The 22,457-nt window shown below is 36.1% G+C and overlaps 1 protein-coding gene across 2 annotated transcripts in view; it reads right to left on the bottom strand.

The window, feature by feature from the left end:
- Nova1 (NOVA alternative splicing regulator 1) overlaps window positions 1-22,457 on the bottom strand; it is a 117,849-nt gene that overhangs the window by 6,627 nt on the left and 88,765 nt on the right. The window contains exons 3-4 of one of the 2 annotated variants that reach the window (XM_075947281.1): window positions 17,373-17,539; window positions 10,059-10,130 (exon numbers count right to left, since the gene is read on the bottom strand). In XM_075947281.1, coding sequence (XP_075803396.1) covers window positions 10,059-10,130; window positions 17,373-17,539 — 239 coding nt within the window. The remainder of the gene's footprint in view (window positions 1-10,058; window positions 10,131-17,372; window positions 17,540-22,457) is intronic. The other variant, XM_075947283.1, reaches the window with a different exon arrangement.

The following is a 22,457-nucleotide window of genomic DNA, read 5'->3' as shown; positions in this document are numbered from 1 at the left end:
GCAGTCTGTGAGGTCTGGTCATTCTGTTCCTGAAGGCAGCAAGCAGGAAACATATACACCCATGTCCCAGAGTGCATACATTTGAGTGTGTTTATACATCTTACACAAGGACTTGATTTCCTTTACACATAGAAAATATTGTCTCATTTTATTTAATTCTTTCATAAAAATAACTTTATTATTGAAATCTAAAGAACACAAATACAAAATCACTTCTAAGGGTGCAAATATATTCAAAATTCTAAACTAAGTTAATTTTATTTTATGGATCATATTAGATTTTTTTTAATAATTATTAATTTTAGTAGACTTTTCTCTGAAAATTATTTGTCTTTAAAAAATGAGTTTTGACCCTACTGCATGTACTGGCTTTGGGGGAGCCTAGCCTGTTTGGATGCTCACCTTCCTAGACCTGGATGGAGGGGGGGAGGACCTTGGACTGCCCACTGGGCAGGGAACCCTGATTGCTCTTTGGACTGAAGAGGGAGGGGGAGGGGGATGAGGTGTGGGGAGTGGGGGGAGGGGGAGGGAAAAGGGAGGCGGGGAGGAGGTGGAAATGTTTAATAAAAAAATTAATAAAAAATAAAAAATTTAATTGTAATGCTAACCCTAATCACAACCTATTCTATTATAAAGATGAAATAGAGCAAACCTTAAGTTTTATCACACATATGAAAATCCTGAGAAAAGTTTATTAAAATTCTCCAGTAACTCTTCCTAGGAAGACCCTGTAGTGAACTACCCAGGTTCTCTCAGTCAGCAAGCTTCTCTAGGCTCTGCCCCAACTGCTTCCACCTGCTTCATCATCTCTAGGGCTCCTGCCTTGGGAAACAGTCATGGCATCCCTCACTCAGTCCACACCTCAGCTGTGAGCTCCTAAGTACTCACTGTTCGTCTGCCTTTGCCTTTGCTCTCCCGTGACTTCTAGCTGACTGGCAGCTTTTCTCTTTCTTTACACTGACTTTTCTGTCCATGTATGTGTTTTCACCTGCTCAAGTCTAGGGTAGCACACAGGCAGTTTAGCTGGAAAAATAACCACACCTCATACCCGATAGTGTCATTGTTCCTATATTTCACAATATGTTTTTCTCCTATGCAGATGGTAACACAAAAAGGCATCTTCCTGAAGGTCACCATCCTATCTGACTTTACTGTTCCTATTTGTACCTGGTTTAAGTTACACATGGGTAATCATCAAAGAAATAAAACAAAAGATACAGGAATACAATTATTTAAAAGATGATCAGCCACTGACACAGAGAGACATGTGTATGTGCATATATAAAACACCTGACACTGGGCTCATTCTTGTTTAATCAAAAAGATTAATTTGTTTTATGTGTGTATTTTGCTTGCCTGTGTGTAATTGTACTATGCACATGCGGTGCTTGCCGAGGCCAGAAGAGGACATCACACCTTCCAGAGCTGGAGGTGCAATTTTAAGGCTTCTTCGGGGTTGTGGGAACTGAATCCAGGTCCCTTGCAAAAGTATAAAGCACACTTTTAACTGTGTGTCTCTAGTTCCTGACTTTGGTTTCTTAAATCAACAGGAATGTTTATAATTCTCAAATTCTAAAATTTCAGTTTACATCATGTATATACTGAAGTGGTCAAAAGTTAAGTACAGTGATGTTTAAATCTTATCAGAAAATCCCTGGAACCAACACTAACCAGATTTTAGTCGGTTGTAAATCCATCCCTGTCATAGACAAACAAATACAGAACATCTACCTCATTCCTATGTGTCCCTTTATTTTCCACCACGTTTTACAGTTTCGTAAAAGCTAGTGGTTAGCCTAGGTGAGCCATGAAGATGTAGTCAGATGGATTTCAGAGGTCTAACACTGAACGTTATTTGATTAAGTGGTGAGAGGGGTCAGTAAAAAGATGGCTCTATGTGGGCGTCTACTGACCCACTCAAGGAGTATAACTGTTCCACAAAGGCCCCTCCCTTTTGCTACAAGCTTTGCGTTTGAAACTCAACCTATACCTGATACATATGAGGAGGTGTCCCTAGAAGTATTATAAAGCTTGTACTTCATTTTGTTTCTTTTCCACATTTCGCTTTCCCTTCTTTCTATAAGCTAAGCTAGGAAAGGGAGACAGCGAACCTCTTTTGTTTGTGCGACTCTGGAAGTGAAATAAAGTGAACAACAGTTTCCACCACATTCCTACAAGCAGGAAAATACAGGTTAGTACACTTATTTGATGGGATGCTTCTAAAGCATTCTTCTCTGTGAATGACATCAATTTAAAAGTCACATGACAGCACCGCTTGGTGCAGGAGGAAGGAGGGGAAGGGTGACAAGCACAAGCTGTACGGTTACTGTATGACTGGGGACAGTTACACAGAAGGGAAAGCTGCTAGAGCCAACTGCAGGGAATCAGAGAAGTTGTAAAACGATACAATATGGCAGAGAACTCTATTTTAAGTCAGAATAATTTATGGTAGTCTTGCTGCTTTTTAAAGAAATCTGATTTTACTAAACTGAAGCTCTGTTTATAGAAGAAGGGCTATTTACAGTGCTCACAGGCTAAATCAAAAAAAGCCTACTGTTATTATTATTATTAAAGTCTCCCCCACATCCATTTGGGTACATAAATACTAAAATAATTCTTAATCCTGGCTAGTAAAACAGCGCATCTGAAAAACTTAGTTTCTTGGTATGCAAATTAGGGCTCTCAATTTATTATTTTTCACTGAATTCAATATTCAACAAAAAAAGTAAAAAAAAAAAAGCTGGGTGGTAGTGATGCCTTTAATCTCAACCCTTGGGAGGCCAAGGCATGCAGATCTATGTGAGTTCAAGGCCAACCTGGTCCACAGAAAGAGTTCCAGGATAGCCAGGGCTACAAAAGCAAAACTGTCTTGAAAAACCTCAAAAAAACAAAACAAAAAAAAAAACACAAAAAACAAACAAACAAAAAAAGAAACCAAAAAAAAACCCCACAAAACAAAACAAAAAGCCCGAAAAAGTGAAGCATGAGAGTAGCTGTGAAGAGAGTCAGAGAGTGGCGTCACTGATGTAGATGGTGGGGAGAAAGGAAGAGACGTGCGGCCAGAAAGGGGCCTATTCTGGACATTTTCACTTCAAATGTCTATTAGACACTGAAGTGAAAATGTCAAGCTGATGAGTGAAGACGGCTCTGGGAATTAGAAAAGGTTTGAGAGTTAAAGAGAGAGTACTTTGCATTGTAGAACTATATAGTTTCATCCAGATCGGGAAAATACAAAGATTGAATGAATAATGATCAATAAAGTATTAAAGGGGAAAAGATACGACTTTTAAAATCACCAAAGGAATTGGAGCAGGAAGTTAACTACTGCAAGCCATATTATAAACATGCATGTGTGTGTGTGTGTACACACCTACACCTACAATAACAGTGAAGTACGAAGGAGGCATGTGGGAAAAGCATCTACTTAATCTAGTTCCACAATTTTTGGCAACAACAGTGCAAAAAATCTTAAAAAGCATATAATCTGCATGTAAATAACTCCAGGGAAAGACATATAACCATATTTGATGTTAGGCAAGTCTACTAACACAAACTCGGACAGAAAAAGACCTTTTGAATAACATTCCTTTGTACCTTAAATCATATTACCTAGCAAGTCTCTCAATCTTAAACTAATACCCACACTAAAATATTTGTAGGTATCAAATTCTTCAAACATATATGTGTTTCATTATGCCCCCCCATGAACTATTACACTAGAAACTTTAAAGTAGCTTTGATATGAAGCTGGGCTCAGGCACTTTTGATATGGTAACTATGAAAGATAAAAGTTACATTTATTATATAATAATTAATTTGGCATAATTTTAAAACATGAAAAAATGGCCAATTTAATACAGTAAATGAACACCCTCTGGGACAGAGGTCTCTCCCCAGGGATCCTACCTGCCATGCACTAGCTCATTTCAAGACTATAATTCAGAGCATTTTGCAGCTCAGAGGCACATATGATAGTAAAACTTTCCCTTGAGAAACTTCTCATTTCTAGTTAACACATGATATGTATCAGAATTGATATATAAATTTTCATCCATTGTCATTTTGCCAAGCTAACTTTTAGGAGGAAAGACATTGCAATAAAAGCCAGTAATTTTCATATTTCTATCATCACCGTAATGGATTCAAACACAAAACACTGCAGATACTTTGTGAGCATTAAGAAGAGAGACATGTTTCTTACAAACGTACTTTTCTCTAGTTTATAGACAAGAGCTGTTGTAGACCAGTTTACAGTAATGAATTTTTTCCATTCCTTTCATAGATTGCCCACATAACAGTCTGCAATACCAGAAATCCTTCAAGAACTGATCTATAAAGAGCAGGCCACTTTCCTGCTTCTGCTAATGTAAACAATGCTGCATTACATGCTCGTGCACCTAGAAATCTACACCTCAAATAGTTCTTAGCTTCCTGAGATCCTTAAGAACTAGTCACAGTGCTTCCTTTACCAATGCGTGTGAACGCTTCTTTCTGTATACTTGCCAACATTTGACTTCTAAACACACATAGTTTCTGAATCTGAAACATATGTATCATACATACTTACATAAAATTCTCTATCTGGGGAAAAGCATAACCTCATGACACACACTGCTACCCATCCTGATGCTTGTAAAACTGAACATATTTTTACTGGACATTTCTATTCCTTTATCTGTAAATTACCTTTCTTGATTTTCACTTGTTTTTCTATTGAATTATTTTTTTCCACAGGAATTGAAAAGCACTTCATATATCAGAGATAATACATTGAATGTATAGAAGGAAAGGTGACAAATATTGTTTAAGTCTAAACTTTTTTCAATAAATCAATTTCTCCTATTTGGTTTACATTATTAGAGACAACTCCTGGGCAAAGTTTCATTTGAAGGATTCTATAAAACTTCTACCTAATGTGAGTCACTTGACATGTACTTTTTCATATCCTACTATGCTCCAGGTTCTGTTTTATACATTAGAAACTAACATGGAGAAACATGTCATATGTCATATGATGTAACATTCTAAAGGAGTGATGGGCACACAGTATACAAGACATGTATTAGTAATGAAGTCCATAGCACTCCCAGGCCAGCAGAACAAAGAAGAGCATGAAAAATGCAATCAGAAATGCTGGTGTGAGAGGGAGACCGGACAGGCCTACTTCAAGTCAGTCAAATGGTCTTCTGAAGTATGTGGTTTGTAATAGTCTTGAAGCATTATAAGTTTTTAACCAAACAGATCTCTGAGATTAGAATTTCACATGCTGAAAAAGCAAGAGCAGAGCACTGTGGGAGAACCTGTCAGTGTCTGAAAGGAAGAGCGACTGTGTGGTGAGAATGTCCAGAATGAATGAGAGGCTGACTCATGATCAGATAAAAGAAGCAGTGTGCTCAGAGGCAGATAGAGCCTAACAAGTGTCCATGCAAGTTTGGGTACATTGGCTTTTACCGTGTAAATTGGCTTAAAACATTCAGATGTAGGCAAGAGAATAAAGTTTAAAAGGAGAAGGCCTAGGGTGGTTGTTGAACTGTTGGACTTAAGGTAGCAGTTAGTTTGTTAGATGCAGGCAGTCTGGGATTGTACTGTGAGGGGTGAGTTCAAGGTATTGGGGACCTGAAGCTTAAATTATAGGAAATATTTGGAAAATTATAAATTTAAACCATAAACATTAAAATATAGTAAGGAGCTTGTATGAGCCTTCATAAAGATTCTGTTAGTTCACGGTTGCTGTGGTTTGGGGGAGGGCTTTTGTCTTCTCCACAATTCATGTATTGTAACTTGACCCCAATGCAACAGTGCCCACATTTTTTGGGCGTTGACCTCATAAACGGGCTACTACTGCTATCTTATGTATGTTTTCAGAAAGGGCTTCTCTCTCTTCTGTCACGTGAAGACATTACATTGATCTCTTTTTCTGTCCCTTTACCCTCTGCCATGTGAATATTCTGCAAGAAGCTGTCATTAGATGCTAGTATCTTGATTGTGGACTTTCCAGACTCTGCATCTTTGAGAAATGTTTTTTATACAGTAACAACTAAGGTATAAAAGCAGCACAAAATCCGAAAGCATGCATTCTGCATATAACAGCACATAAAAGGCAAAATATATGATGCTTACAAGACTAGGACATTTCATCACTGAGATGGGGACAAGAGCAGGAACCAGTAACAGAGCAGGAACAGGATCGTCATGGTGCTGTAGAATCCTGGACACTAACTACAGTTGGCATAAAAGTTATGTAACAAAATGGGACACACACTGCTGGAACATGTGGACTGAGAACACCTCGAATTAGCAGTGTGGCTACCACTGATGTTCACTGCAGGTTTGGTGTAATGGTGGTGGTAAGAGCCTGCCTGGAGTAAATTGAGGAACAGAGAGAACACAGGAAACAGACTGGAGATGATACTTGGTGACTTTGGCTATGAAGGACTAAAAGGGGCATTAGTTTGTGAAGGAAAGGGTGATAATGAGAAGACAGTTCAGTATTTTAACATGGGATACAGGAATGGGAGGGGCGGAGGGAGGGGAAGTCCCAGAGTGAATATATTCACAATATGTTGCATACATGTATAAGAGGGTCAACATTTAAATTAAACAGACAGGAAAAACACTGCATGCAGATTGGAATATGTCCATGGAGAGTCAAAACTTGACAAAAGGTACAATTAAAGAGATGATATCATTCAGCAGTAGAGAATGCATATACCTATAGTATAATCAAAATAACTGACTTTGAGCAGAGAGAGAACTGACTGTGGAAATAATAAGACAAAGGGCGCGCGTGTGGAGAGCTGGTCTAGTAAGTGTTGGCATCAGTTTATGGAAGGTCTCTTTTGATGGTGTCATTTCAGTGAAGTACGTGCAAGGTTATGGCCTAAGAAAGGAGAAGCAGCAAGAATGATGGTGGAGAAGGCCTGCACCTGCTATTGGTGCCCCCTCCTGATCACCAGTCATCACTGACTGTCTAATAAAACCACTTATAAAATCATGGCCATATGACGAGTAAAATAAGCATCATCTTGGAATTGATAAATTCCTGTGAACACTTGTGAAAGTTTAGCCAATTCTTTTGGCTTTATATTTTCTCCACTTGGAAATACTAAATATAAAAAGGCGCAAACATTCATTTTAAAATATGAAACACATAAAAAGAAAATAAAAGTGTAGGAGTGTTAACTTTACCAACTTTTCTCGATAGAGACTGCGGCCTTTCACTACCAAGCAAGAGCAACTGTGTGCTCTCCAGATGCCGACTACAGAACTGAGCTAAGGGCAGTGAATTTGATCGCAGAAATACGTTAGAAATAGACAACACTAGCATTAGATTGTTGGTAACTCAAGCACTTTAAATAAGGTATTTACCAAGTAATTTACTTTTAAGGACTAAGATTTTTCACATTTCCTTTAAATGAACACACTCAGTCACTGCACCACTGTGAGAAGAGCCGGGGATTTCCGTATCCGCCCTGAGAAACCCCAGCACGTGAGTTTCACATGGGACTACTCAGCAGGGAAAGGGGAAGACAAGGTCCTCACCACACAGTTTGCTCTGCTGTTCACATCCGCTATCACACAGTTTCTCACACAGTGGGTCTACAGTTTTTTGGGGGAGTTTCTATTGAACAACAGTGTACTCGGAATGGGACTCAAGGAATCATGCTAAGGCGGCTGCAGAGAAAAACGGATAATATTCAAGGGCTGAACACGACAGCAGGATGAAAAGTGTGGACTGGAGCCTTTGCGGAGCAAGCACAGGCTCTGAACTACTCCTCCAGTTTTCATCTAGATTTTCTGCATATTTACCAGTCACTAGTGCTTTTCTGTTTATCAGTGAGTAACACAAACTATCTCAAGTGAGAACGTGACCAAAATTCATTTGGCCAATACTTATTAGAAAACTAAACAAATGTTAGTTATTTGACTGGAATCTGTCTTGCATATTGCAATTTTCTTAGGAAAAGATTTCTTCCCCCTGCCTTTGCAGCAGGATTATCATACAACATATAATACATGGCAGCAATTTTTTAGTCTAAAACAGAATTCCCTGACTTTCTCTATTTCTATCAGTTATAAGATTAAAAACATATTTAATAATAGCTGAATAAATACAAACTAAGATAAAATTAGTACATATATCTATATGATATTTTCCTTCTATAAAGTTTAAAGTTGTTACACCGAGCCATACTTTCCTAACTGGACTATATTTAAAGACATAAATCAGCAAATTAATTAGGGCAATTCACAAGAAAGGACTGGGTGTAGGGCACGTAAGGTGTGAGTAAGGAAGGACGCCATTCCTTTGTCACAGCCGTCTGGGGAGAACCTACCAGGAAGGAGTACAGGAGTTACAAGTCACTAAAACTAAATGCTATTGGTAAGCTATTATTCCCTGAATAAATAAGGATTTTGCTGTTCTTCTTTTATCACGTGCTTCATGTGATCCAGGATCTATGCTTCTTTTTACACAAACAGAAAAAAAAGACAAACAAACAAAAACCCCCAAACCAAAGAAAACTGTATGAGTAACAAAATATATAAGCACAGTAAACAGAATATTATAACACAGTGCCTATATTTCAAATTACTTCAATAGCAGATTTGACAGAAGCAAGTGTGATAATGTATCTGGAGGGTAAAATAAAGCATTAATAAGAAAGTAGGTTAGTTGGCCTTTTAAGAAATCATTTTTATAAAAATCCACGTTCCTAAACGTAAACTACATATTGAATTTCAGAGACAAAATTCGCCGACTGTTTTTCTACTTAGCATCTTACTGTGAGAAAAATCACTGGTCTTGCTTACGCTGTGCTCCTCCATCCGGCTTTTGCTGAGAAATCAAACACTAGTGGAGCATAGGAGATATTGAAAACAAAAGGCAGGCATTTCCTTGGTGAGATTCTACGCCACAGACCTAAGCAAGAGGGCACCGAAGCAAGAGGGCAGCCCTGGATGCTCTCTTCTCACCTGCACACTACTACCTTCTCCAGAGAAAAGCGATGGATCCATCATTCTGATGTGTCCTAACTGTTTCAGGGCCAAAGTGACAGGATTATGACTCTGTGTTTAAAGGAAGCTTCATTCCATAAAAAGAAAACCAAGCTCCACCTGTAGACCAGCATCCTAACATGGCCTAGATTTACTTGTCATTTTATTTCTGTGAGATTAAAAATTACTAGAATCTGTCAATGAGCAAAATTATGCTGGTTGCTTTAAATTAAATAATATGTGGAATGCCAAGTGCAACATATGTAGCAATACCTTGCTGGCCAACTAATAAAAAATATTTTAAAATATAAACTGTTAATATTTAAATAATCTCAGAAAGACTAAAAAGAAAAGTGAAAATAATAAAGTACTTCTCATCTAAATAAAACTCAACTCACATAAAATGCAAATGTGTTGGAACATCTGAAGAATTATTTTACTCAACAAACACATTTTTGAAGGCTGGCCTGCAAATATTTAGTTTCAAAACACCTGTCAAATAGAACTAATAAGATAATTCTCATTGCAAAGTTTGACGCTCTTGCAATGAAAGTGATTAAGAAAATATACTGTGCCTGCAATTAATAAACAATGCTAAAATGACAGCAATTTTCAAGCTAGAAATGCTGATTGTTGATTGTGTTTACATAGTAAGGCCGGTCTCAAAAAGTAAAATGATATTCACCTTTAAAGACATCTATTTGCTCAATTCTATAACCTATGAGGACAAGCCTAAATTATTTGTAAAAATTCTTGGAAGATAGACTAAAAGAAATGAAAAAGACCAACTCAATAGTTAATCCTCAGGGCTATGAAAAGTGATTACAGTTAAGAAGTAGTCCAAAATTCCAATTAAACCTACTACCTGAATATTTGTTAATGAAGTTAAATGCATGTAAAATTAAAAAAAAATGATTGCTATTTATTTGTTAGATTCTTTGAAATCTGATCATGGTGCATACATATGAATGAACGAATAAATCCTTAACCCACCATCATCTCTTTCTCCGGTTGGCAGGCAGTCGCTGTGAAAGTATGGTGTAGATGAAAGGGTGATACTGTACCTGGTTAGCTCTGGAGGTGGTCATGGGGTCAGATGGAGAGGACTTGGTGGTAGTTGGGGAAGATGGCAATGTCTGGGAACAAAGCAGTTCAGGAGCAAATCAACCTTTATGAGCCTTAAGCTGATCATTAAACAAAACAAAACGAAATAAAATGTAATATAACGAGAACAAAATCCTATGACAAAAGTTTTCTCCTAGTCATTCAAATTTAATGGAATTTAAGATCAACTGAGTAACTAATACATGTAAATATGCGTGCATAAGCATGTAAAAATAAATCCATGGCTTGAAATCATGATGGTGACTGACAGAAACTCACATGAGATCTAAAGGCAGCCTGCCCCTAGGCATGGACAGCAGGCCCACTTCTTCCCCGCTAATCTGCTTCGGGGAAAAGAGATGTCAAAGAAAATTCAGGAAGTTAGATGGATAAAATTGGAGAAGTCATTTTCCTATCAATGAGTAAAGTTGGAGATTTGAAGAAGGGGTGAGATGAAGTTTACTTTGGCATAAAAGTATCCACCTACTTAATAGTTGAACACCACCACCAAGCTGATTCCACATGAATTTAGGGATCCATATATAAAAGCAATTTAATTTGAAGTTCTGAGTTCTTAATATCACATTATCTTCTAAAATATTAATTTTAACAAACTTAGAGCCATCTGAAAATGTAAACATTAACCTCATATTAATAAACATGTAACTAGCAGCATTATCATATTTTATCATTTATGCTAAATGGTACATTTAAGATAGAAAAAAGTATAATATATTATAGCATTGTCATCCTATGTTCAAAATAATCACAGATATTATGAACTGAAGTTTCTGTCCACTTATAAGCACATACATATGTACAGAGATGTACACACAGCAAATCATTCACGTTCACAGAGTCATTCACCTGGGTTCTTCAGAGGTCTTTAACACCTAACAAGACAGTTTTAACGTTTAAGGGCTTCAGATGTTTGTTTACGTATCATATTGCACTTAAACATAAATCATGGCTAGGCAGGGATCTTTAAAAGAGTGTTTCTTAATGGACAAACGGGATAGTTTTCTATAGCTTAGACAAGCCTATATCATGGGTATTATGTATTACCTTGTTTCGTGTGCATCAAAACTACTGAAATATGAACAAAGGCCTAACCTTGGAGGTTTGAAAGTTTGAGAAAAAGTAAGTAAAAGTGTTCATATATCTGTATTTAAGGGGTCGGAACGGCCAATTAGGATAAAGCAGTTGAGAATAAAAGCGACGGTGATAAATTTGAAGGCTCTGTCAACTCCCTGCCTTCCACTGACACAATGAGACTACTTGCACCATTAGGCTATATTTCAAGAAGTCTTTCCCTTGAAACATTTTCTTTCTTAAAATTTAAAACAATTGGAGAAGTGGTAGACCTCATGTGGCGTTGAGATAGGGATTTTTTTCAAGTCACACAAAGAACGGGAAATGTTACTAGGTCAGGGGTAAAGCCTTCGGCAGGCTTTCAAAGTTTCAAATCTTTTCTATTTAAGGCACTTTATAATTAATTTTTGTCAGTTTTCTAGAGAAACATTATTTTCCATCATTAAAGGCCACTTTAATATGCACTTTTCTGTGCAATGAATATTGAGGCATTTTTAATAACATCACACTACCACGATATATGAGTTCAGCATTAAAGGCTTCATTTTTTTTCAACCTAGCTTAATAACATGGAATTATGGGTGGAGTCAAACACATTTAAGCATTTGTTCTGCACTAAGTCCAACACTCACTCCACATTTATGACTAAATAGATGTCAGACCTAGGGTTCCTTTCTTCCCATATAAGTTCATGGCATACCAAACCCAGATACCGTATGTCCGTGGCTCATCAGAATAGAATCAATCTCAAGTACGAGACGGATAATAGCACTCGTTCCAGACACACACCCTCAGCGAGGTGCTTAATCAGTGCAAAGAGACAGATGTGAAAAGCAGTAACGTGATGTGGCTCAGAACTTGTAATAACTTAGATTCAGATGATCTGTCAAAATTTATTACTCCTCCTTAAGATTCTCATATATTCTGAATATCTATTAATAATTGATGCAACTCCTATTCATCAAAATTGTTCTTACTAATTTGGTTGCTCTCCCTTTCTTCTATGAATAAAATAAATAATTTAAACTTCTGAATTATATTAATGTGCTTTAAATAACAAGGTTTTATCATTAAGCTTGATGATTAGATAAGAAGCTACCTTTTCATATTTCACACAGGTGAGAATTACTCAAGTGTGCACTTATTTCAAGATCACGGCATAGAGTTAGTGTCGTTTCTCGGGTGAGGTGTCTACATAACTCTAGTGGCAGAAAGATGAACAGCTTTCCCAGCTATTACTCAAACAGGCCCTTGGATGCATAGAATGCATCCTCTTTTTATAGTTGCAGTACTAATTATATTCTAAGCAATGTTCAAAAAGTTTAAAACTCCATGCTTTTTTAAATTCTAGAAGGAAACCTGCCCCAATAAACAGATGAACATAAATATATTAAAACAATGCCTTTAATTTAAAGCTTACTATTATTTGGGCAAATGGAATAGTTGAGAAAATTGTTCTTAAGTCTGCAGATATAGACAAATCCATGTAAAGTGTTTTGAAATAAAATACAATTGTTCAATGATTTTTCTTTACTATTTAATAAGTAAAATATTTATAGTAAATTACTATTCAGTATTAACATAGTGATATACTTCTCAATAATATACATCATGAATATGTAATTAATTGAATATCCATGTAATATCAATATGGAGATAAATTTGTAATGTACAACATCTACAAAGCACACATTTTTCTAATCTATTTTTCCCTTTTAAGTAGAGATCATGAAGGACACAGTAACTTTGAACCCCCCTTTTTTCTATAGATAATATAGTGTGAATTATGTTACAGAAATATATATTTTTTTGAGACAGGGGCTCATTATATAGCATTGGCTGACCTAGAACTTGTGATGTAGACCAGGCTGACCTTGAACTCACAGAGATCTGTGTGCTTCTGCCTAAAACAATGTACTTTTTTGAAATATAAAGCATTTAGTAATATCAAGATTTTTAATTCTAGAAATTTAGTAAAATATTGATAAGACTAAATTTTAATAAATTAAGAACTAAAATTTTTTAACAAATTATATGATGAATTCATGTTAAAATGTGAGTTTTTCTGGTCCAGAGACTATTACTATAAACAAACTCTAGAATAAATGCATCTTTACTTTAAAAGATTCTTTAACAATAAGTTGTTAAGAACATCTAATATTTACAAGTAAAGCAGGAACAGCAGGTCTCGGCTGTTCTAGCCATGTTCATCTGTCAGCCAGCCAATAACATTATTCCATAATCACCTCCCTAAGCTCCACGTTTTCTCTTAAATAATCCCTCTATACTAGTCCTTAAGAACAAAACATTTAAATGGCAACTGTCCCTATAGCTTGTCATTTTTGATGGACACCCTACCTGTCTTCCAACATTAACATCTGGTCCATTCATATCTGTTTTCCCACCAATAACAATGCCTGAATAAATCCTCAAAATCTGGCCTGTTTTATTCACAAAGAACTACAAAAATGAAAAGATGTCTTAACATTTTATATAATCTTTAAGATGAATTAATGGAGCTCTTTAAGAAAATGAGGAATAATCTTGTCGTCTATAATATCATTCTACCAAACACACAGGTCTTCCTTATCTGTCCTCACCTTACTTAACTAACATGAATTTTCTCTAAATCTTAGCACAGATACACCAAATCAGCCAGTCCTGTTACTAGTCAAGGGCTGTGAAAGCCTTCTCTCAAACTGCATCGTATCTCACCTTTATAAAACAAACTTTTCTCCATCTTCCTTACCTAACTAGAATCATCTGAGGTTTATGGTACACTGTTTAAACTGCACCTCTGGAATATAAACATGCTTTCATAGGTTAAGCAACATTACAAGACAAGCCAGGATGAAGTACAAAGGGTATAGTTTCACATATTTGGCAACTAAGTATTTAATAAATTTATGTTTGAATAAACAATGTTCAAAATTTGAGGAATGTTACTTTGTAAACTTATCAGAAAAGTAAAATTCTGGTCCAGTTTTAAAAAGGTACTGGCATTTTCTTTTTTCTTTTCTTTTCTTTCTTTTTTTTTTTTTTTTTTGATTTTCGAGACAGGGTTTCTTTATAGCTTTTGGTTCCTGTCCTGGAACTAGCTCTTGTAAACCAGGCTGACCTCGAACTCAAAGAGATCCACCTGCCTCTGCCTCCTGAGTGCTGGAATTAAAGGCGTGTGCCACCACCACCTGGCGGTATTGGCATTTTTAAATGTAAGAAAATTCTTTAGGTTTCTTACTTTTCTTTTCCCTTGCACAGCTTGGCTTTACAAGGGGTCCAGAATTAAGAAATGAATAACCTGCATCTATTACACGAAGCTGGATCTCAGGCACTGAAGAAGTTCATCACTGTCCTGCATGGAGGACTTTTGAAATGAGCATGCAGGACACAAGAAACCTCACTAATATGATGCCATCAACCAGGAAAGATAGAGACGTATGGATGGAGAATTATGGTTTATAAGATGTACATAGTTGGTAAACTGTATCTAGCATACAGTGCAGGACATAATTGATTAGAAAACCACAACAGATAATGGGAAGTCAGCACTTTTAAAATCTGACTTTCTGAGAACCACATTTGACTTATGATTTTAAGTATAAATTATACATTAAAATTTTTAATAGTAAAAGTTTGAAATTATCAACCCAAAACAAGCAATTAGGAATAATAATAATAATGTAAACACTAAGCAAAATTCATAATTTCATTTTTCACTTGAATCTGTTTATAGAACTGATATCTGGCTCTAACATTTCATTAACTCCAGTTTTATTCTGTAAGTAACCTTCCGTAAAGGAATATTTGTAATTAAAACTTGAAAAGAAATTATTTTTAGGGACTAAATCCTAAAGTAAAAGCAAATACTGGATCACTTGTTCTGTGCAAAGTTCTTAGCAAGACATCTTCAGGGTCTTTGGATTAAAATTTAAACTATTTTAAACTATCTATTCTATAACAAAATAATTTACAAATACTTAGTCTATAATGTGTTAAGTGGCATCATTTTGTGAGAAATAAAATAATAATCACTAAAATTTATATACTTGACAACTACTTTGGTCATTGTTTGGTAAGAAATAAGAAACTGGCAAACTAGATACCTAAAAAGTTAAAGAGCTTTAATGTTGAGCATAAGAAGATGCATTACTATAGGTCAAAAACACATTTATCCTACAAATTTTAAGAAACTTGGCATACGTTCTACAATGTACAGATAATGTGTGTTAAATATGCTGCCTCAGCACACTCAAGGCTCAGTTCCTGCACTCTTGTAATGACTCACTGCTATCTGTATTGCTGATTTCATGAAAATGTAGAACTTAACAATAATTTTTAATTCTCTGAGTATCAAGGCATAAAAGCATAAAAAGCTTAATAAATAAATATTAACATTTAAAACTTATCCTAAACATAATTAATATCTGAACAAGGCAAACAAAAATCAGCAAAATGCTTTATAATCCTGGTGGCAGTCATCAGTGTACACTGGCCCTGCATACATGACCGCCTGCCCATCTCATCTATACAGCCATAGCTAAAACTGGAACCTCAAAAATGATTAAGTCTACTATTTGATGCTGCCTGGTACTTGTGACTACATAAACATTAAAGGAAGTCTCATATTACTGTTCTAGATAGAGTTTTATATTATTCAAGGCATAATTTTATGTCTATTTAAAAAGAGACATCAAGTGGTCACCTAAATATTTGAATGTTTAAATAGAAGTTACGGCAGAAAAGGGAGAATGGATGGGTTGGATTAAGGCCAAAAGCAAAGAGGGTGGATACTTCAGTGCTCACTCAGGACATTTCTAGCCCGACCTGATCTTAACTTGGATATCTGCCATCTAAGACACCTTGTTTTCCAATCTGATGAGGTCTCTGTATCATCGTCAAATCAAAAGGCTTTGGATTATTTTGTATTTACCTAGCATGGATGAAAGAAGCACTTCACACTACTAAGTGATTGTGAATTTAAAAACACTAGTATATACTTAGAGCTTTAAGGTATGTAGCTGTTGCCACATATCCATAGATATACATTCCCTTAGAGTTCTGAAATTACAGCTATCCAACACTGATGAAAAACAGTGAGAGCGTTCTTTATATGGAGTAAGAACTAGTTTGTCATGGTTTAAACAAGGAAGTACTTTAAAAATAGATTATTAATAGATAATCAAATATTACTCTATAATTTGAGCATATAGTATCCAATTATGAATTCAAAGTTGATATATGATTAAATTATGATAGGTTCATAGTACTGGTTAATATATTTTCAGTTCAGAAACATGAAATTAATAGAATTTTGAACTATGTTTCAAATTCATTACAATGAAAATAAGTTTTCTGTTAATTTATAAATAATAATACATTTATTCTAAAATCACAATTCGTTGATAATAAAACTAAGTCATAAATTAAGTGGCTAAATAAAAGGGCAAAAGTAGACAATAATTATGGGCAAAACTATCAATATGTATGTCTAAAATATTTACGGTAGAAGAATCCGCCTTATTTAACATCAAGCAGTGTCATTTCCCTACATCATCTCAAGTATTACTCAGTCTTAAAAATTCACAGTGCTTTTGTCATAAAAAATTTTTTTGACAGAAAATTCCATACATTAAAATTTGACATTGGACCTTCATAACAGATATAGGTACTATACATGTTATACAAAACATAATGGGTGTTCGCTAACAAAGGCCTGAACTCTAGCTGTACAGATTGACAGTTGATAAAATGTTAGACATGGTAAATTAGCAAAACAGAAGTCTGCACACAATACCTATCCTGAGAACTACAAATGTCACTAAAGTTGGGCATTGGAAATGTGGAAGATAGAAATTTCATTTCCATTTTTTGTAATTCATTTAAGAAGTGTTATATTTTAAACAGAGTAGAGTTCCATTAGTTAATAAAACCCCTGTCTCCATAGCTGCAAAAAACATTCACAAGGAGTCACAGCAGTGCCTCTTTGTATATCTCTAATAAATGTAGAATTCAATTAATCAATAGCTTGATTTGCCAATCAAGGGCTGTGAAATTCTTAAAAAACTAAATGACAACTTTAGATAAGTTTAAGCCTTTTCCTGGCAGGACTAAACTGCTTCCCCTGGAAGGAACTCAGACTGCACTGCGGGTATTCCTCTCTCATTTCCCAACCGAGCACTCACTTGTTTGATGCGATCAGGGTTAACGGTGGTCTGAGGTTGTAGGATGCTGACTGGTTCTGTCTTGGCCACATTTTGGGGCATTTCTCGGATTTTTTCTGCAATGAATCCATGAACTGCATTCAGTGCTTCAACCGTTCCCTGGATCAAGCATACCCTCTCAGTGGTACCTGAAGACAGAAGACTCATTTTCAGAAAATTGTCCTTTTCGTTTTACATTGAAACATTATGAAAAAGAAGGCATAATGTTGATAAAATACTGCAACGTTGACAGCTCTGAAGTTCTAATGTTCAATTGAAATTAAGGTAATTAATACATTTACTCCTTAAAAAATGTCAGAATTCATTCCCTTTTATTCTCATAACAGGCAATTGGGTTCTAAAAGAACCAAAGATCTAGAGATCAGAGCTCATCACTCATTCATGGGGATAAATACTCATGCAGAACTCAGAGAAGGCCTTAGGACTAGAAGCTGTAACAGATAAGAATCCATGAAAATACCTTGTAAGGAACTCATTTTTAAAAATCAGTAAATTATTATACTTTTTGAATACAAGGATGAATATCGATTTTATTGATGATGTACTTTAAATATGATATCAGGGACATATAAACAGGACTTAGATTATCTATGATACAGTATAGGAATTTTGTGGACACACCCTGAGGTCATGACAACCCAAGATTAGTTTTCATACTGTTCTGAGGCTGACTACAGCAGGCTTGACTTACAAACTGATTACACAGCCATTTCTTCAGTGATCCAAGCCACCTGATGGCTTACAAATTGGAAATAAGACCTGCACTACAGTTCTCACTGGTGCCAGGATTTCAAAATTTGTGCCAATGTGTATGTACAAAATCGTAAAACTTCTAAGGTTAAAAAACAATCACAAAGAATCAACGTTGTTTCAAGACTGATGCAAACGATGTTCATAATTCCTTACAGACAGACCTGTACCACAGGACTTAGGAATAGGACTATAATTATAGAAATATCTAAATTATATTTCCATATTTTTTGTTAATGAAAATTTCGATTTGTAAAAATATGTTTCTTGAGTTTCAGAGGAATTAAGAGCAAGCAGAGTTTATTTTTAAGGATGGACGGAACATAATGTGATCTGCGGATTTAGATTTTCCTTTTTCTATTAATCAGTTTAAGTTACTCTTGTCTATATTGATGCATCTTTTGGTCCTGGGGTAAACGATCAAGTTTATACGGACACCCAGGGGACACTTTACAAGACTGTATTAATTGTCTAGTAAATGACTGGAAAGGATTCCCGATCAATGCGGCTAATGCAAAATGTTCTTCAGGTTCTCAGACCACACAGAACACAGATCAGATTACATCACTGCTTCCAGAGACACCACAGAGCGCTCTGGGGATGCCAAAACAGTCTGGCTTAAATGACGAGTTCCAAAGAAAGAAGCCTGGCACAACGTAACTAAACACTGTGTAATCCATGTTATTCTTAGAGTTTTGATTTAACATAATATGTGTCTGACCACAGCAACCAGGGTTCTTCAGACTGTGTAGACTAACAGAAAATAAATGGAAACCCTGATTCATAAAGAAATAGAAACGCCTAAATACGACGTTACACAAGAGCAAGCGTGAGGTATTCTGAGGGCAGTTTACAAGGCCACTGTTGCGTAGACACACAGATTGCCTGGATCACACCCTTTCCCTTAGGACCATGCAAACAGGGTGGGTCCCAAAGGAAACTGCACAACACTGGGAGACTTAGCTGAGACACTGTTATGTTCTGCTCCTGAATCCTAATGGCTTTGCACTCAGGTAACACAAAACCATAATTTTTTAGGAGAGAGTTTAAAAAAAAAAAGAAATCCTGTCAAGTATATGACCAAACTATGTAACACAAATGAGCCTATAAATCATAAAAGTTGCCGGGTTTTGTCATTTTAAAGGCTTTTAGACTCCATTAGTGTCTAAGCTAAACTGCCAGATATTTATCATTTTATTTGCTTAATGGCAGCATTTACTACTCTCTGCAACAGAGTGCAACAACGCTGAGACTCAGCTACAGGAAAAGGCGCACGCATCCAACCTAATGCACAACGCAGGTGTGCAGGACACCATTGTTTCCAACCCACACGGCAAGACGGGTGTGAATTCACGGCATCATGACTGATTTCAGAATGGTCACTGTTCTTCCTTACAACTTTCCACTTCCTGTTCCCTTTCCAAACATCCCTCCCTGCTACTTTCATGTCACATATGGTAACAGATAAATTACAAAATATGTGTTCATAACAAGAAAGACCGTTGGCAAAGAGCACAAGCGATGTTGGAAATGGCTTAATGTTTCTATTTCAAAGGCAAAATGAAATATTAAAAAAAACACGTTTCTAAAAGAGGGTACAATCCTCAAGCAGATCATGGCAAATTCTTCACAGAAATGCAGTAAAATATATTCTCTGTGCTGCTGCGATTTTTGGCCAGACCCTTAGACCAGCTCCCAGGTATTTTCTCACATGTGTCCTGGGTTTCATTCCTTTTCACCCAGCATACACTCTTCCTGCTTAAGATGGACTTCCTCTGTATACACCATGCTTTTTCTCTTGGATATTTTCAGTGGTTAAAAACATTAACATAATTGGAACAAGACATTTCTATAAATTTAACGAATTAAAACTTAGGCAAAAATGATAAATTGGGAAAAATTGAATAAAAGGTTAATGGGAAAATGTGCATGGAAATGTCAGTATCTCCACTCGATTTTAGGTGTCAATACTAGCAAGATGAAACATTTAGACCATACACTGCTGGGATGTAGGATCAAGCACAGCTCCTCTGAGAAGGGCATACCCCAAAACAGCTGCAAAGAAATGTAACAAAACAGCCTTCCATTATAGTTACAGATAGCACTGAAAACTCAGAAACTGACCATACCCAAAGGAAGTCAAATTCCATAAGGATGTAAAATACATTTATTGACAATTCATACAGTTTTATAAGCAAATGAAATTTTATTTTATAAAAAAGACTTGACTTAAAGATATTATGATCAAATACAATCTAGAACTTGATTGGTTCCAAATTAAAAAAAAACTTTATGTAAAAGATAACTAAAGCAATGATAAAAAGTATTCATTATGTAGCATCAAAGGATCACTTTTAATTTGAAAAGCTCTGTCTATGGCACTCAATTAGATAAAAGTACCTTATTAACTTGGCATCCTTTAAGGAATTCTGGATGTCCTCCAGCTTCTTAACATCTAACCTTCAATCTCAGTACCTCTCTCAGATCGACTCGATTACTACCTTTTCTACAATCCTGCCCTAATCATCCATCACAGGTGTGTCTGGACAAACCCACTCTTCACTCCTGTTTGTCCTGTCAGTGACATTCGACACAGCTATCCTGTTGCTGGAAAAAAACAAACCTAAAGTTCTTCTGGTTCCGGTTTCTCATTTGTTTGCTCATCTGCTGAGCAGTCACTGAGTCCTGACCACTCAAACACTACAGTGGAGGCTGAAGACACAGTCATGGCCATATCTCTCATGGCCTCAGGACGTTCACAGTGTTCTTCCTGGGAACTATACACAAAACGTGAAAAGCACACAGCATGAAGAACAAAAGGAAGAAAGTGCAATGGAGACTCTTTGGGGCCAGAAACAGGCTGAAAAGGTATAAAGAACCATACTTGTCAGGTTTATCACCACACTCCTGTTACTTAGAACAGTGCTTGACCTACCGATGCCCCAAATTGCCTTCTAATACATGACTAGTGTCTAGGTTCCATGACATCGCTAAAGTAAAAAACACACATGATTGACTTAGAAGGTTGTTGTCTGATCTGCATTATAAAGTCAATAAATGTCTCTGATTTGTAAGCTCAGCCAATACATGTGAAAATGAATTTTGGGAAGTGAATAAAAAATAAACTACAATAATTATAAATAATCTCTATGTCCATAAAAAGGCTTTCAATAAAAAGAACTTAGGCAAAGGCATGAGGACATATAATGAATCACAAAACTTTATTTTCAAAGTTAAAAATAAAAAAAAACAGAGCTAGCACATGACTCAGTGGGTATAGACACTCTCCCACAACCTGGTGAGCTTGAGGAGCTCCCTGGAACCCACAGAAGGTGTAAGGAGAGAAGCAACTCCACAAACTCTGACCTGAGTGAGGGCTTGCTCTGTGACACAGAAGCCACTTCACCAACACAGTATAACAACAACAACAATAATAAATATTAAAACTCTATTCATAATTTCCCTATCCCTAGCAGATTAAGGTTAGGAAAAAGCATGTTTCTTTCAATGCTTATTCATGATTTTACATATCAAATTTTCTCTCTTTTTGTGGCTGCATAATATTTCATTACATACACAGAGCATACACTTTTATACGATCATATAGACTCTACATTTGCAGCTTCTGAATACTGCAAGGATGCTTCAGTGAACACTAGTGAATACATATCTTCTTAGGTATCTATTTCTGATACTTTTGTGTATAAACAAAGGAGCACAGAATTTCTGGAAAATACGTAATTATATATTTAGTCTTTTTAAAGACTTGCCAAATGATTTTCTAAAATCACACAACTTTACATCCTCACTATCAGTGTAAGAGGGTTCTAATTTTCCCTTCTGTAGACAGCATTTAGGCTTCATTATTGTAATTAAATCTATACAAATGGGTGGGCAGGGCTCACTACAGCGAAACTGGCATTTCTCCAGGGCAGTTGGGCATCTTTCAAGTTCTTATTGTCCATCTTTATTTCTTTGCACAATTTATGGATTACCTGTATATTATAGAGGTTTTGTAGTACTTCCAAAACAATATTTCCCCATTCTAAAGATTGTCTTTTTATCTGACGATAATTTCTCTTGTGCACACAAGTTTTATTCGTTCATGTTTGTGTGTGTGTTCGTATGAGTCCGGAGGTGCACATGCCATGGTACACTGATTGACTGTCAGTCCTCACCTTCCAACTTGTTTGAGGCAATTTGCTGTTGGCTGATGCATACCAGGTTCGCTGGTCTGTGGCCTTTCTGGAAGCATCTGTCTTGGTCTTCCCTGGAGGAGCTCTGGGATTACAGATG

Source organism: Microtus pennsylvanicus, chromosome 14, assembly GCF_037038515.1.
Source record: "Microtus pennsylvanicus isolate mMicPen1 chromosome 14, mMicPen1.hap1, whole genome shotgun sequence".
Classification (NCBI taxonomy): Eukaryota; Metazoa; Chordata; class Mammalia; order Rodentia; family Cricetidae; genus Microtus; species Microtus pennsylvanicus.
Note: the sequence above shows the minus strand (reverse complement) of the source record. Positions and strands in the feature narration are given on the sequence as shown.